Source organism: Apodemus sylvaticus, chromosome 6, assembly GCF_947179515.1.
Source record: "Apodemus sylvaticus chromosome 6, mApoSyl1.1, whole genome shotgun sequence".
NCBI lineage: Eukaryota > Metazoa > Chordata > Mammalia > Rodentia > Muridae > Apodemus > Apodemus sylvaticus.
Window position 1 is genome coordinate 12,009,948 of NC_067477.1, and position 14,818 is coordinate 12,024,765.

The 14,818-nt window shown below is 53.7% G+C and overlaps 2 protein-coding genes across 2 annotated transcripts in view; one reads left to right on the forward strand and one right to left on the reverse strand.

Annotated features, from left to right (window-relative positions):
- The first annotated feature begins 1,577 nt into the window (after positions 1-1,577).
- On the forward strand, positions 1,578-4,374 carry LOC127687807 (uncharacterized). Its single transcript, XM_052186661.1, has 3 exons — positions 1,578-1,676; positions 2,143-2,193; positions 3,823-4,374. Exons 1-3 carry the CDS (start codon positions 1,578-1,580, stop codon positions 4,372-4,374), a joined length of 702 nt encoding a protein of 233 aa, XP_052042621.1.
- Positions 4,375-5,843: 1,469 nt separating this feature from the next.
- The window catches only part of Dync1h1 (dynein cytoplasmic 1 heavy chain 1), a 67,337-nt gene continuing 58,362 nt past the window's right edge, over positions 5,844-14,818 (reverse strand). Inside the window, exons 60-78 of the mRNA XM_052185016.1 lie at positions 14,546-14,799; positions 14,319-14,453; positions 14,142-14,236; positions 13,828-14,002; positions 13,536-13,611; positions 11,617-11,777; positions 11,384-11,495; positions 11,235-11,295; positions 11,029-11,152; positions 10,737-10,850; positions 10,074-10,244; positions 9,667-9,884; positions 9,458-9,561; positions 7,796-8,007; positions 7,397-7,550; positions 6,906-7,048; positions 6,590-6,758; positions 6,355-6,482; positions 5,844-6,207 (exon numbers count right to left, since the gene is read on the reverse strand). Coding sequence (XP_052040976.1) covers positions 6,079-6,207; positions 6,355-6,482; positions 6,590-6,758; positions 6,906-7,048; positions 7,397-7,550; positions 7,796-8,007; positions 9,458-9,561; positions 9,667-9,884; positions 10,074-10,244; positions 10,737-10,850; positions 11,029-11,152; positions 11,235-11,295; positions 11,384-11,495; positions 11,617-11,777; positions 13,536-13,611; positions 13,828-14,002; positions 14,142-14,236; positions 14,319-14,453; positions 14,546-14,799 — 2,735 coding nt within the window. The 3' untranslated portion in view covers positions 5,844-6,078. The remainder of the gene's footprint in view (positions 6,208-6,354; positions 6,483-6,589; positions 6,759-6,905; positions 7,049-7,396; positions 7,551-7,795; positions 8,008-9,457; positions 9,562-9,666; positions 9,885-10,073; positions 10,245-10,736; positions 10,851-11,028; positions 11,153-11,234; positions 11,296-11,383; positions 11,496-11,616; positions 11,778-13,535; positions 13,612-13,827; positions 14,003-14,141; positions 14,237-14,318; positions 14,454-14,545; positions 14,800-14,818) is intronic.

The following is a 14,818-nucleotide window of genomic DNA, read 5'->3' on the forward strand; positions in this document are numbered from 1 at the left end:
GCTGGGGTCGGAGGCTCCTTTTCTCCCTCAGGCCTGTCTAACCTTTAAGGTGCTCACAAGCTCACGAGGGTGTGGTGGGGTCAGTTTTCTGTTTGCTTTCCAGGTTTGAGATTGGGGTTCCCAGGAGGCCAGTTTGGGAAGGCAGGATTTATTGCTGAAAGTATCCAGTGTGACGTGTGTAACTGAGGCACTTTCCAACAGGGCGGGGCGGCTGCTCTGAGGATTCCGGAGAAGTTGAATGACATGAGACTTCACGGAGGTTGGTAGCAATAGTTTTCTTGGTACTTAGAATATTTTGTGTGTGAGTGGGTCTCCCAAGATTTCATGTCTGTGCAACCGAAGAGGGGGTCAGATCAGGGGCTGGAGTTACAGCCAGATGGTTGTGAGCCACTAGGCAGGTGCTGAGCCCTGAGAACCTGGGACCTCTGGAAGAGCAGCCAGTGCTCTAACCGCTGAGCTGGCTCTCCAGGCCCTTCTTCAGCACATCTATATTTTATTTTTAAACTTTAAAAAAAAAAAGATTTATCATATGTAAGTACACTGTAGCTGTCTTCAGACACCAGAAGAGGGCATCAGATCCCATTACAGTTGGTTGTGAGCCACCATGTGGTTGCTGGGAATTGAACTCAGGACCTTCAGAAGAGCAGCTGGTATTCTTAGGGTCTCAGATATCCAGGATGCACTCTCTCTGTGGAGCATTGTCTCTCTCGTGCTCTCCTGATGTCCCCAGCATGCATTTTCCCACAATTCCGAGCTAGGCAAGTGTTCTACTGTGCCCACAATCCTAGGGGCTTTTTATCGGTTTGCTTTGCCTTTTTTTGAGGAAAAATCTCATGTAGCCCAGGCTGGCCTCTTAACAAGGGTAACCTTGAAATTATGATCCTCCTGTCTCCAAATCTAAGTGCTGGGTTTTCTTTTTTTTTTTTTTTTTTAAAGATTTATTTTATTTATATGAGTACACTGTAGCTGTCTTCAGACACCAGAAGAGGGCATCGGATTTTCCTGTAGATGGTTGTGAGCCACCATGTTGTTGCTGGAATTGAACTCATGACCTCTGGAAGAGCAGTCAGTGCTCTTAACCGCTGAGCCATCTCTCCAGCCCAATGCTGGGTTTTCAAACTCTGCCACCACTCTTGTTTTGTAGGTGCTGGGGCTGAGTGCAGGGTCTAGCATGTGCTAAGTGAGTACTGGATGGACTGAGCTATATCCACAGCCTTTGCTTGTTTTTGACATAGGGTCTTGTTATATCCCAAGCTGGCCTTGACCTATGTACCCCAGGCTAGCCTGGAGCTCATCATGTTCCTCCTGCCTCAGCTGCCTCATATTCCCAGTGAATGTGGAGGAAGACCAGCCTGAGCTACAGGATGGGCCAGATGTTTAAAATAAGAATTCCCTTCTTCTCCCTGTGACCTACCTTCCTTCCTTCCTCCTTTCCTTCCTTCCTTCCTTCCTTCCTTCCTTCCTTCCTTCCTTCCTTCCTTCCTTCCTTCCTTCCCTCCCTCCCTATGCTCTAGAACCCCGAGCCTTGTCCTTGACTTCCTTAGTTAAGTGACAGTCTACGTGCCTGGCCTCGAGGGATGGCCAGCCAGAGGCCTAACCGACCCACCTGCATCAGGGCAGCGTTCAGTTCAGCTGGTTTTCGGAAGTGGCAGAGACAAGCGCGCCATCGTCTTCAGGTGCCTCTTGAGCATGGGGAGTGTGTGTGTGTGTGTATGTGTTACCCAATGAGATACCCATTTCTGTAACTTTTGGACCTCTTCCCCCTTACCAAAACTAGAAGTATTCAAATACCAGTATTCTTTTATTAAGAAAATGAAAATTACCTTCCTCAGTGGTCTGAGCTCAGTGGCCTGGGCTCCTTGGTGAGCTTTTGCAGCCTTGTGTCTGCATGCGTGGGGAAGGAAAGCTTAGTGTCTTTCACCTCCTTCTGGATTTGGGCCCAGAACCAGTGCCAAGGCGCTGTGTGCCCACTGTGCCAGGGAAGGGCTCCCTGCCTGCTAGGCTTTTTGGGGGACTTTGTTCCCTCTTACCAGGTTGCATGTTAGAGTGGCCTGCGTGCGGCCAGCGAGCCATCCACAAGAGTCCCAAGTGCTCTCTGGGCTAAATTGCCATGCAGGATCTGCATCGAGCTTTTCCCCACAGGTCAGCTCCAGAAGGAACCTCATGGACTTTGCTGAAGGCATCTGGAGAGAGGTATGCCATGGACCTGACTGCAACCCCCTAGAGTCCAGAGGCCCAAGGGAGTCCTCAAAGCCAAGGCTAGCCCAGTGAGTGAGAGGGCTGTGAGGATTAGAATCCCAAGGAATGTTTCTACCAGTGTGCGCAATCCTACACACAGACAGTCTGGTATTGGTAACTATAGGAGGGATTTCTCACTACATAGGCCAGGCTGGCCTCAAACTCAGGACATGCCTCTTGTCTCTCTGCCTTTTGAGTGCTGGGATGGCAGATAGTGCCACCACAAGACAGGAACAGATTGGAGCAAATTGATAAATATCGACCACAGAAAGCTAGAAAAGACAGGTAGTTCTGAACCCCACAGCAGAGGTCAGGGGACTCCCCAAAGGCCCTGCTAAGCACCCTTAAGAGGAGTTTGCTGGGGTTCGAGAGATGGCTCAGTGGTTGAGAGAGCACTGACTGCTCTTCCAGAGGTCCTGAGTTCAAATCCCAGCAACCACATGGTGGCTCACAACCATCTGTAGTGGAATCAGATGCCTTCTTCTGTTTTGCCCGAAGACAGCGACAGTGTACTCACATACATGAAATAAATAAATCTTTAAAAAAAAGAAAAAAAAGTTTGCTGTAGCAGATGGTGGTGGCACACTCATACTCCCAGCACTGGGGAGACTGAGGCAGGAAGATAAAAAGTTGAAGGGCAGCCAGGGCTACGTGAGACCCTCCCTGCCTTTTAATGTTTTGGAATGATCCGTTTCTCTCTGAGTGCTTTGTGACGTGCACAGTACATAGGAGGCGGGACGGGGGCGCCCGATGGCCCGGAGCTGACCTTCCAGGGGTTGTGAGCCTCTCATGGGCCTACTAGGAGCTGAATCTGGAAACTGAACTGCTAACCTATCTCTCTAGCCCCGAGACCTTGTCTTAAAAAGCAAAACACGCCAGGTGTGGTGGTGCAGACTTTTGATCTCAACAGTTGGGAGGCAGAGGCAGGTGGATTCCTATGAGTTTGAGGCCAGCCCGGTTTACATGGGTAGCTCCAGGCCAGGCAAGGTTATATAGTGAGACCATCTCAAAACCAACCCCCAAACAAAAAAAACAAAACAAAGCCATCAACACCCCCAGCTGGAGATATAGACCAGTGGGTAGAAGAACGCTTGCCTGGCAGTTGGGAGTGTCTGAGTTTGACCCTCAGAACGGTCCGGTCCCTTGATGGTAGGTGAAGGCAGGAGGGTCAGACTGGCTGCACAGTTAGTTCTAGGCCATTTTTTTTAAGATTTATTATTATATGTAAGTACACTGTAGCTGTCTTCAGACACTCCAGAAGAGGGTGTAAGATCTTATTACAGATGGTTGTGATGTGGTTGCTGGGATTTGAACTCGGGATCTTCGGAAGAGCAGGCAGTGCTCTTAACCGGAGCCATCTCTCCAGCCCCTCTAGGGTTGTCTTAGATGTGAGACCTTGCCCTTTAAAGAGAGTTTTGATGCAAGGCATCTGCTGCCGCAGTGACAGAGACATGCTTTGCACACTCCTGTTCCATACTACACTGCTGCTGGGATTTACCCACGGGCTCAGAAACTTCCCTAGTTAGTGGTGATGGGAATTTTCAGCCCTCACACGTAGCCAAACTTATACACTGTTATCACCAGTTTTTAGATCCTTATGATGGTGACTCGGAAGACACCCCGGGTCACTCCGGCTGCCGCAGCTACCGCCAGCGTGCCTACCGCCTCCTGGGGGACAGGAGCCGCAACTCGCCCTCCTACACAATGAAGTTCCGGACTGCTGAGGAGGCTGGCGTGGAAGACTCGCTCCCAAAGGCTCCAGACCTCACTGTGAAAGCCTCCGCCTGGGCCCCTATAGCCCTGGAAGTCAATGATGTCGACATGCAGCCCGAGGGCGAACTAAAGACACCGGGCCCCCGAGAGAGCAATGGGCGTCCTGGCAGGCTGTCCCCATCCCCAGAGGACTGGAGGATGGCAAGGGCTGCCAGCCCCCTCATGCCTGTGGAGACCCCAGAGATAGGCAGACACCTGCTGAGCAGAGCCAGAGCCACCCGGCCGCCGACCAGACTTGGGAGTGAAAGAGATAAGGGACCCAGGCTGTCGCTTTCCAAGAGAAAACTGGAGCTCCTGCTTGGAGAGCCTGAGAGGGTTAAGAGGAAGAAGAAGTACGTGGGCCAGCCCAGGGGCCCAAGTTAGCTCAGGGTCGGGGGATGGGGTCGGCAGAGCCAGGGACACCACCAACCTCAGCGACGAGCGGTAAATAAGTCCCTACCATCTGGCATAAAAATAGGTGTGCGGGATTCTACGAGAGCTCAGAGGGCCAGGGTGCTTGCTGCAAAGCTTGGCGACTGGCGTTCAATGCCCAGGACTCACTGGGGGACAGAACCAACGTCCACGGGAACACATAATGGCGTATGCGTGTGTGCAGGTCTATGTGTGTGTGCATACACGCACACAATGTAAAAAATATTTAAAAATAGGCTGCAATCAGGGATGGGTCCACCCCCACCCCCACCTCAGGATCTTGTCCCACCCCCTGGCACTCTGCCTGCCTCCCGAGTCTCCTGTCTCCCGAGTGCTGGATGGAAGGCGATCCCTTTCTGTTCCTTGTGTGTTCAGCAGTCTTCGTGTCACCTGGGAGCAGGGTTCCTAGTGTTCAGCTTGGCTCCTCGCGAGAGCGCTCTCCTCCCCCCCCAGCCGCCCCCCCCCAAGCCGCGCCTTTGCCAGCTTCTTACTCAACTCTAATTTTCTTTCTGGCAGGTAACGAAGCTTTGCCCAGGTCTGGTGCTGCTGCTGCGGTCTGGGTCTCCTCTCCGAGTTGTGTCCTCCCCACGGAGGCAGGACAAGGTTCCCAAGTGCAAATAAAAGCGGCACCAGAAGGAGGTGCCCGTTCTTGGCGGGGCATGTCAGCCTCTGGGTGCTATTGGGGTCGTTCCAGGACTGGGAGCCACCGTCCACTTAGACCCCTCTGGTTGCAGGAGGGGTTGGGGTGGGCGGGTACTCTGGGCAGAGGTCTAGTTATGGGGCTGGGATGAGCCTCCCGTTGCCAGCGATCCTCACAGACTCAGGCGATATCCTCTGAGGTGTTTAGACGCAGCAAGGAGAAGCTGTGGGTGCTGTGTTACCTGCACCACCACTAGGTGTTCCTTAGGAGAATGTAAGCTTGGGGCTCTTCTGTTTCCTGCCCAAGGGTGGGTCATTTCCTCCTGCAGAGGACCCTGCTGTGTCTTCTCCCAGAGAAGGGACTCAGGACAGTGCGTCTCTGTGCTAAGGAGTCCTCACAGCTGTGATCACAGCCTGTGCCCACCATGTCACAGTCAGATGTTTTAGAGACCCTGGGACGCTAGGACCAGCCTCACTGTCACCTTCCTGTGGGGTGAGGCCCCTCTCCTACCACAGAAGGTGTGGAAATGAAGTGGGAGGGAGGAGTGGTGGCAGGGCCTAGGTCTGAGAGACACAAAAGGTCCCCAGGGGATGGGGTGCTGGTCACATCTTAGTGTGTCAGTTAAGAATACAGCTGCTGCCGCGCTTCAGGGAGGAAGTGCAGCTCTCCGAGCCTCACCTTGCTGCTTCTGCATCTGTGACCTCGGTGACAAAGGGGAGGTGGGGTGGGACACAAGGATTCCCACAGCAGACTGAACACGGCAAGAGGCGGGAGCCGTCACTATCATGTTTAGTGTTTTATTTAATAAACCAGCCATCCTTGCCCTCGCAAACCGCGCATGTTACCTTCCATGTCACCTTTCCCACCCCACCGTTTCCAACCGCAGCGCCTGCCAGCCGCCAACACTACCAACCACTTGCTTTCAGTCCATCAAACCTTGCAAACGTTTAAGGATGAACAAAGGATAAATATTTGATTTTACTATTCCAGAAGGAGGAGCTGAGAAAAGCTTAGCTTTACTCAGTGCACAGAACCGCGACTCCCCGCTCGTAGAAGCTTCGAGGATCTTCCTTTGTAGCAATTTCAAAGTCCACGGTGAAGATGAGGTCTGCCCGGGTGAAGTTCAGGTAGACAGGTAAAGTCACCTGTGGGACAGACAGAGGGACTTACTGTTGTTCATCAGCTCTGGGGACAAGCTTCCGTGGGGGTTCAGGGCTGTGGTACGGTTGTTTCCACACATGTGGAGCCCCAGCAGGGCACAGGCAGAGCCAGGACGAGCCCGTGGCACTCACCACACTAGCCTTCTTCTCAGCGCTTGTCTGCTTCACCCAGCGCAGCTGTGTGAGGGGGAGGACTGTGGAGATGGCGTTGGAGAGCGACAGCTTGTTGTTGCTGCACGTGGCCCCTTGCAGCTTCAGACCTGTGAGGAGATGTGGAGATGGGGGTGAGGCCATAGAGAACAACGTGCATTCATTTGGAAACAGGTTTCCCGGAGAGGCCAGACTGAGAGTCCAGACCCCAGCTTACCTGTGACTCCAAAGCTGCAGGCGTCAAGGGTGGCGCTCTGGGAGGCAGTGACATTGACTTCGAGACAGAGTTCCTCCAGGGACCAGCTGTTGGCTTGTGCCACATACTGTCTGGTGGCAGTGATGTAGGCCTCAGGCACAAACAGGCCACCCAGGCACACATGGATGTTCTGTAGAAACAGACCCGTGGAAAGGAGAGCAGGTCAGGCACAGGCCTTGGCTGTCCTTAGTGCCATCGTAAAGGACACTTTTTCACCAACCCAAGCCCAGGACACCCGGTGCCATCCCTGACCCCAACCTGGGCCATGCACACCCACCTTCAGTTCCTTGGCACCACCAGACGCGGCCGCTTGGGAGATGTTCTGCAGCTGTTTGATCCTCTCGCTGAAATCTGACACCCACTGGATCACCGTCATGCCTGCAGGCACTGTGTAGTGGGACCAGCTCCGAGGCAAGATCCCTACAGCACGGAAGAGAGCCAGGCCTCAGCACCGCACAGCAGCCGCCTTTCCTGGCTGCGCCTAGTGTTCTGTCTCAGGAGTATGGGGTGGGTGCGTGCGCACAGGCTCGCTGCTGCCAGCACACAGTGTGTCTTGGGCCTGGGAGCCCATCTCACCCCTCTGTCCTCTTGACTGCACTAACCCCAAGGATCACAGGAGCTTGAGGAAAACCTAGGGAAAACTACGGGCATTTCTAAGACCCATTACTGAGGAAGCCTGAAAGAGACACGGGTGGCTTGGGCCCTGCAGGGGCCTGCACATGGGTGTGACCAGGGCTTCATGCTCCCAGCGACACCCGCTCCCAGCACCTTTCACCAGCTCGTTGATGAGCGTGCGCAGGTAGTTCGTCTGCTTCTTCTTCCCCTCGCACACTTGGACGACATCAGCGAGGTCTTGGCGCACATCCTGGAGTAACTTGGCCCCCATCTTCACTTCTCTCTCAAAGAACCTAAACAAAGGATCCTAAAACCGAAGAGAAGAGGGCTAAGGACAGGGAGCTGTGCAGAGGCAAGGAACACCCAGAAGCATCCCCAGAGCTTTTGACCAGACCTTTTGGGAGCTGCTAGAGTGCACTGTGGCCCTGGCCAGATAAGAAAACTACCTCCCTCTGCCCTAGCTCTCAGATCACAGTTTTAACAGTGTCATTAAAAGTTGCAGTCATTCTTGGTCAAGCCTGGGGATCAGCACGCCGACCCCAGCCTAGCTACCTTGATGTTCTCCACGGTGCGCTTCAGTGGGCTCAGTGTCTGTGGGATGAGGTGCAGCCAGTTGGACGCCGTGGTGTGCAGCGTTCTCATCCAGGCTGGACGGCCGTCGGAGGTGGAGTCCGTCCTTGTCTTCTTCTCCGTCTCTGCGTAGGCCAGGTCATCCTCATCCTCCAGCATCTGCATCTTCAGCATCTTGCTGATCATGTCCACACCTAGGCCAGTCCCGGTGGGGAGGGAGGGAGGGAAGGAGGAAGACCACTTCAATGTAAAGCTGCCTGACCGTTAGCTCACCACAGCAGCCTGCAGGCTGCACTCGGTGCCAGACACAATCTAAAGCAGAAAAGAACTGGCCCAAGTCTATCACAGGCAATTAAGACAAAACCAGAAGCCAGGCGGTGGTGGCGCACACCTGTAATCCCAGCACTCTGGGAGGCAGAGGCAGGCCGATTTCTGAGTTCGGGGCCAGCCTGGTCTAGAGAGTGAATTCCAGGACAGCCAGGGCTACACAGAGAAACCCTGTATCAAAAAAACCAAATCCAAAAAGCCAAAAGACAAAACCAGAACCAGGGGCCTGGCCATGCACTGTGAGGCTGTTCGCAGCCCGTCCACACAGCCGTGGGCCTCAGAAGCCTCACTCAATCTGAATGCAGAACCTGCCGGGGGTGTCTGATGGCTGCTGGGAGTCCTCTGAACTCTGGTCACACAGATGCCATGTCCAGCTGTTAGTAAAAGCACACTGGTGCCTGTCCTGTCCCTCACACTTGGAGCCTGATGGCCAGACTTTCTGGGTTGTAGAAAGGTGGGGCAGTTGGACACTGACCCTGGTTCTTGAGAGTGTTGATGGAATTCAGGACTTAGGGCAGTGCTGGGGCAAGTGACACCAGCACCGAGAATCAAACAGGACAGCCTGTGTGCCTCAAACACCCATTCTTATACTAAATAAAGTGACAGCAGCTCACTTCCCACTGTCTGTGGACATCCCCACCTTCTCACGAAGGTCACCTCCTCCCAGACAACAGGAAAGCTCTCAAGAGTGTTCTCCACAGGAGAGGCAGCTGGGAACATTTCATCTCGCTTCACCTACTTTTGAAAGCCTGCTCTAGCCCTTACCTATTTCCGTAAGATCAGCCCATAGAAGGGCAAGGACAGGGAAACAGGTTGGTACTGTGTTGCTGCTGCCGAGTCATCTCCTCTGCTGTTTTTAAAGAGGGTCCCGTGTCACCTGTGTTAGCCTAGAACTCTCAACCCTCTTGCCTCTACCCTGTGGGTGCTGGTATCACAGGTATGAGTCCTGAAGCCTGACTCTACGGTTGTGGAGCATGCAGGGCTCAGAGCTCAGAGCTCTGGCTAGCCTGTGTTAGGCTCTGAATTCTACCCCCATTGCTGTGAGAAGACAAAAACTGACTCAATACAAGGTGTGCTGTGTTCGAGGCACAGCCTCATGTAGCCTAATGCATGCTGTGTAGACCAGATGTTGAACGCCATGGTTTTCCTGCCTCTGCCTCCAGGCTAGGGCACAGGCCTGCACACCACCAAGCTATTAGTGCTTCCAACGCTTGAACTAAAGCTAGCCTTCAAAGCTTCGTTTCAGGACTCCTGTGAATAAGCCCTCAGCAGGCTCAGGGTGGCAGAGCTCCAGGGGTGAGGACACTCCCTACCCACCTTGGGTGGTAAGCAGGACCCTTTCAGCATTGTTGGGTAGGCCCAACCATGAGGGCGTCTGGGCGTCTGGCAGCAGCTCCACCCACTGCACGAACTCCTCTCGCCTGAGAAAGCAGGAAGGACATTTGGAATCTGAGTCGGGCAGATGGGGGCTCCAAACACTCCCTTATCCTACCCAAGCATGGCCTTGGTCCCACAGGCAGTCGCACCTGATACCGTCAGGCATCTGGATGTCCTTGTGCCCGTCAACCTTGCATGCCAGCTTGAATTCACTATCGAAACTGCGGGTGGTAAACAGGCGCTCCAGGAAGGTGTTGAGCAGACGCTGGTCGAACTCATTGTCCACCCGTCCACCATAGATGGACTGTGCCATCAAGGTCTTCAGGGCAGACCACGGGATCTTATCTGGTGAGATGTTCTGCCGGCCCTGGGAGGACAGAGGCTGGGTTACATGTGTACACTGGAGAGGCCAGCTTTGTGCTGCACTGCCAAGTTCTGGCTGCTACAAAGCATTGGCACTCCCTTGAGTTCAGACCCACTGTCTCCCAGTCACAGGATGTGTGATGTGTGTTTCCTAAGTGCACTGGTGTCTTTGGTGTGCTGTCGTCTAACTTGCCTTGGCTGTGTCATCCAGCCATGTGTCCACTGTGTCACAAGCCGATCGCAGGTCAGATTCTCCAAATTCGTATTTCTTTGACCACCCCAGTGGAGCATAGCGCAGGCGCTCTTGGATGATGGCATGGAACCAAGCCAGCAGGAAATACAGGCGGGCACGCTCATTTGGAGACTAGATGAAGAAAACGACCACAGACAGATTCTTCAGACAGCATGTGTTTGTCTAAGGAAACTAGACCCTATTTCAGAAGCAAAGATTTGCAGAACAAGCCACACTTCAGCCATCTGACCAGCAGCACAGAAGCAGCACTAGAATCAAGCAATATGGCTGACTCAAGTACCCAGCTTTCTCAAGATCAGGATCAGCAGAACGGCCCTTGAATTTAGACAGGCTTCTAGGAGATAGGCTTTCTTAAAATGTGGATTTCAGCACCAAACAAAATAGAACTGAAAACCTAAAGAGCTGTAAGTGCCCTGTCCTCCCACGACCCAGGCACAGTGCGTGCTGTGTGCTACGCACGCTGGAGTGGACTGAGGGTCACAGCTCTGCGGGGTGCACCTGCTCACTTGGGGACACTCCTCACTCCTGTGCCCTCCCAGCTGTGCAAAGGCAGGCCCCAGGTCTTGGGTTTGTGCACAGATGTGTTCAGAGAGCACTCTCTACCTTGCATATCCTGGAGACAGGGATGCTGCTAAAGGTCCTCAGCATGTTGGCCTTCACGCCAGGCGGAGGCTCAAACACAAAGATCCGACCGGCACGGAGCAGGTTCACGGGCACCTGAGGGAGAAGACCTCTGTGATATCTGCTTTTCATCTTGGAGGGACAGGTGCGGCGACCTCAAGCTTGCAGCAATCATCCTGAGGTTGCAGACGTGACCACACCCAGCTGGCCCACAGGTTCGGATACAGGCCTGCTGATGTGCACACACTCACCCCAGAGGCTCCCCCCTGCTCACCTTGGGGTTGATCTCCATGGTGAGGAAGAGTCGGAAGCAGGCGTGTGGCTGCAGCGAGTGCAGCTTCTTCTCCAGCTGCATCAGCCACCCTGGCGCCAGGTGCACGTTCTTCAGCATCACCCACCTGCACACACCAAGGCAATGACTCAATGACTCTCACTGGAACCCTGGGGACACAGGCTTTAGGACAAAGCAACTGCACCCACCTGCCTGACTTCACAGCGGTGTTGATCGCCTTATCTGCTTGGTTAAAGCCTTCTGCTGAGCCTGAGACAAGGGAGCGGAGTGTGAACCGAGGCGGCAGCTGTCTGCCCCTAGGCCGCCCCATGTCCATGCATCCAGTACACATCCTTACCGATGGCAATAGACGTGATCTGCGTGTTCTGCTCTGCTGCGAGGTCCTCGACATGTCCACTGGCGTCATACCCAGGCACAGAGCACATCAGCACAGGTGTGTTTGGCTTCACCTGTCAATGACACGGCAGATCTGAGCTGACCAGCTGTAAGATAGCCTGTCAGGAGCAAGCCTGAGTGAGGGGAGTGCTGGCCTTGGGAAGACTGCACTGAAGCGGGGCACTAGGGCGTTACCTCTGTGCCCACAATGTGGGTGAGGTCAAGCGGCTGCTCCATGATGGACATGAAGGACTCTCCGAGGTTTGTGGAAACAAACATGTGCGCCATGGCCAGCAGGCGGTCGGGGCGGAAGGCTTGAATCAGGAGTAGGCGGTGGATGGCCTGCCCAATGGGTGCTGAAACGAGGCGTGGCAAGGGAGGGGAAGGTGCTGGCATCTCCCCCAGAGGACCAGCTCAGCCAGGCACGAAGCACTGGAGATCCAGCTAGGTCCCCGGCTTACTGGGTCTCTTGGACCCAGGGAGCATCTGTCTTTGTTCCACGGTTATGTTAGATATCTGGCGACAGATCTTCCAGCTGGGTGTGGGGCAGTGATGGTACTGCCCTTTCCATGACTATTCTCAGGCTAACCTTGGACTCCGATCCTTCCATGGTGCTGGGATTACAGGCGTGCGCCCCCAACAGGCTATCTCTTTACCCCTGTGTGAGCAGGGATAGCCAGCCTGTGAGCTATCCTGTCTGCCTGACATTTCCTCATGGGTTGCACTACTGTGTGTGTAGGTTTTGGGGATCCAATCAGTTTATGTGTCTAGGGAGGCAAGCACTTTTACCCACTAAGCACTTTCCCAGGACCCCCTCTGTTTATCTGAGACAGAATATCACTATGTGGCCCTGGGCAGCATTGAAGTCACACTAATTTAGGCTTAAATGTTGAGACTGACATACCTCTGCCTCCTCAGAGCTGGCATTAAAGGCATGTGCTAGCATGCTTAGCAAAACTAAATAAACCTTTTTTTTGCTTTTTGGGTTTGGTTTTTTCGAGACAGGGTTTCTCTGTGTAGCCCTGGCTGCCCTGGAACTCACTCTGTAGACCAGGCTGGCCTGGAACTCAGAAATCTGCCCACTGGGTCCCTGAGATGAGATGACTGAACCCCTTGTGCCTGCTAGGTAAGTATTCTATCCTTGATTTATGTCCCACTCTGCCTCCCAGAGTGCTGGGATTACAGGCGGGCGCCACCACTGCCTGGCCTAAATAAACCTTTTTTGAGATAAGGTCTCTCTCTATATTTATATCTCTTCTTTTTTTCAGATTTGTTTTTTTTTCCAAGACAGGGTTTCTCTGTATAGCCCTGGCTGTCCTGGAACTCACTCTGTAGACCAGGCTGGCCTCGAACTCAGAAATTCATCTGCCTCTGCCTTCTAGAGTGCTAGGATTACAGATGTGCGTCACCACCATCCGCTTTAAGGTCTCTATATGGATTGGAGGTATACTGGCTGCCCTGGGGGGAAATTTTTATTTTGTATGTGTGGTTACCATTTGTGGACTGTAGTGTACAGGAATATGGAGGTCAGGACAGCTAGTAGGGTTGGTTCTCTTAGCACCGGGGTCAGGGATGGACCTAGAGTCTTTACCCACAGAACCATCTTGCTGGTCCTATCCATTGATCCTGAACCCACACTACAAATACCTGTTGGTTACATGCCAGCCAAGTGCAGAAGTGTCCTCTGCCCACTGGGTCCCTGAGATGAGATGACTGAACCCCTTGTGCCTGCTAGGTAAGTATTCTATCGTTGATTTATGTCCCTAGCCTGCTGCAGCCTCAGATGGTCAGTGGTGATGAGGAGAATCAGAAATCTGATCATCCTCTCGGCTGACTCAGGAGCCATCTCCCTAAATGGTTTCCTAAAATGGTGATTTTGTTGTTTTGAGGCAAGAACTCATTGTCTAGCCTAGGCTGGCCTTAAACTGTCAGCCCTCCTACCTCCCTCCTGAGTAGCCGGGATTCAGGGTTACCGACATCCAGACAGGCTCTCTAACAAGCCTGCTGCTGAAGTGCTTCTCTAGGGAAGGCAGTGCCCTTTTCTTTTGAGGAACAACACAGCCAACTTAATATTAAGGCCCAGAGAGAGGACACGGGGCCTGGCTTTGACTCACTTGAAGGGGTTTCCTCGCTCCAGAGGTACGGCACTGTCTGCTCCGGTGAACTGCTATCCAGCCAAATGCCAAACTGCTGTAGAGAAAATAGGTTAAGTGTCACCATGGTACAGGACTAATCTGTGTGGGCCTGGGCATGCAGCGTAGGGCCCGCCTCTGTTGGATGAACAGACCTTTATGGGCGGGTGCTACCAGCTGGGACGCAGGTGCACAGTCATACATGTGGCAAGCTGCTCACTGACAGGCCTCATTGGGAACAGCTGAAAGTGGGAACAGCTGAAAGGACAATTACCTCATCTGCCTGAACCTTGGCAATTAGATCTTTAAAGGCAGGCAGACAGCTCAGCCTCACGACAGCTTCTGCCTGCTCCACAGTCAGGCCCTGGATTTTGGGGGTGGAGCCAGCACTCAGCACAATCTCCTTCCCTCTGAGGAAGTGCTGGAACTCTGCATCATAGGTGGGCTCCCTGGAAATGGGCGACAGGTCAGGCAGGTATCTTTACACAGCAACTAAGGCAACAGTTGTGATTCAAAGCTGAGGGAAGGAAGGCAGAATGCACGGAGGGCAGCCTGCAGAGCACGTCAGCACCGAGCAGCTGGCCTCACCCCATGGTGCCTTTCAGCTTGATCCTCGCCAGGAGCATGGCGAAGGTGATGTGGTCCTGGTGCAGCATGCCTCGAGCCACTCGGTTAAAGGCCACCTGGGGAGCGACAGGGGAGGTTGGTGTTCTGGAGGCCAGACTTCCATGCCTGCAGCAGACAGATGCACGCTCTGCTCGCTACCTGGAAGAGGTCCTTGGTTATGACGGACAGGCGCTGTGTGTGATCGGTGGCACCCTTCAGGTTGGGGTTCTCGTACAGCACGTTGTGGTAGATGTCGAGGAAGAACTGCAGAGAGTACTGATACAGGAAGTGGACCTGGGAGGAAGCCATGTGACCGTCAGAGCTGGCACACCTCAGCCACAGCCACAGCCACAGCGGGGAGAGCCAGAGCGGCGTGGAGGCCTTACCTGCTTCAGGGACTCCATAGTGAAGTAGATGCTGCTGCAGGCAGTGGACAGCGGCAGGTACTGCTGGGACACAGTCTCCACCTCCTGCATGACAATGTCCGTCTCCTCCACCTTTCTGGTGACCTCGGCGGCTTCCCTCTTCAGATTCTCCAGGGTTGTAATGATGGTGTCGTCATCCAGAATGCGGCCTTTTACCTCGTTCAGAGCTTGGAGCAGGGACTTTTCGAGCTGCCGTAAACGGAGCTGGAATTCCCCTGTGAAATGACAGAATTG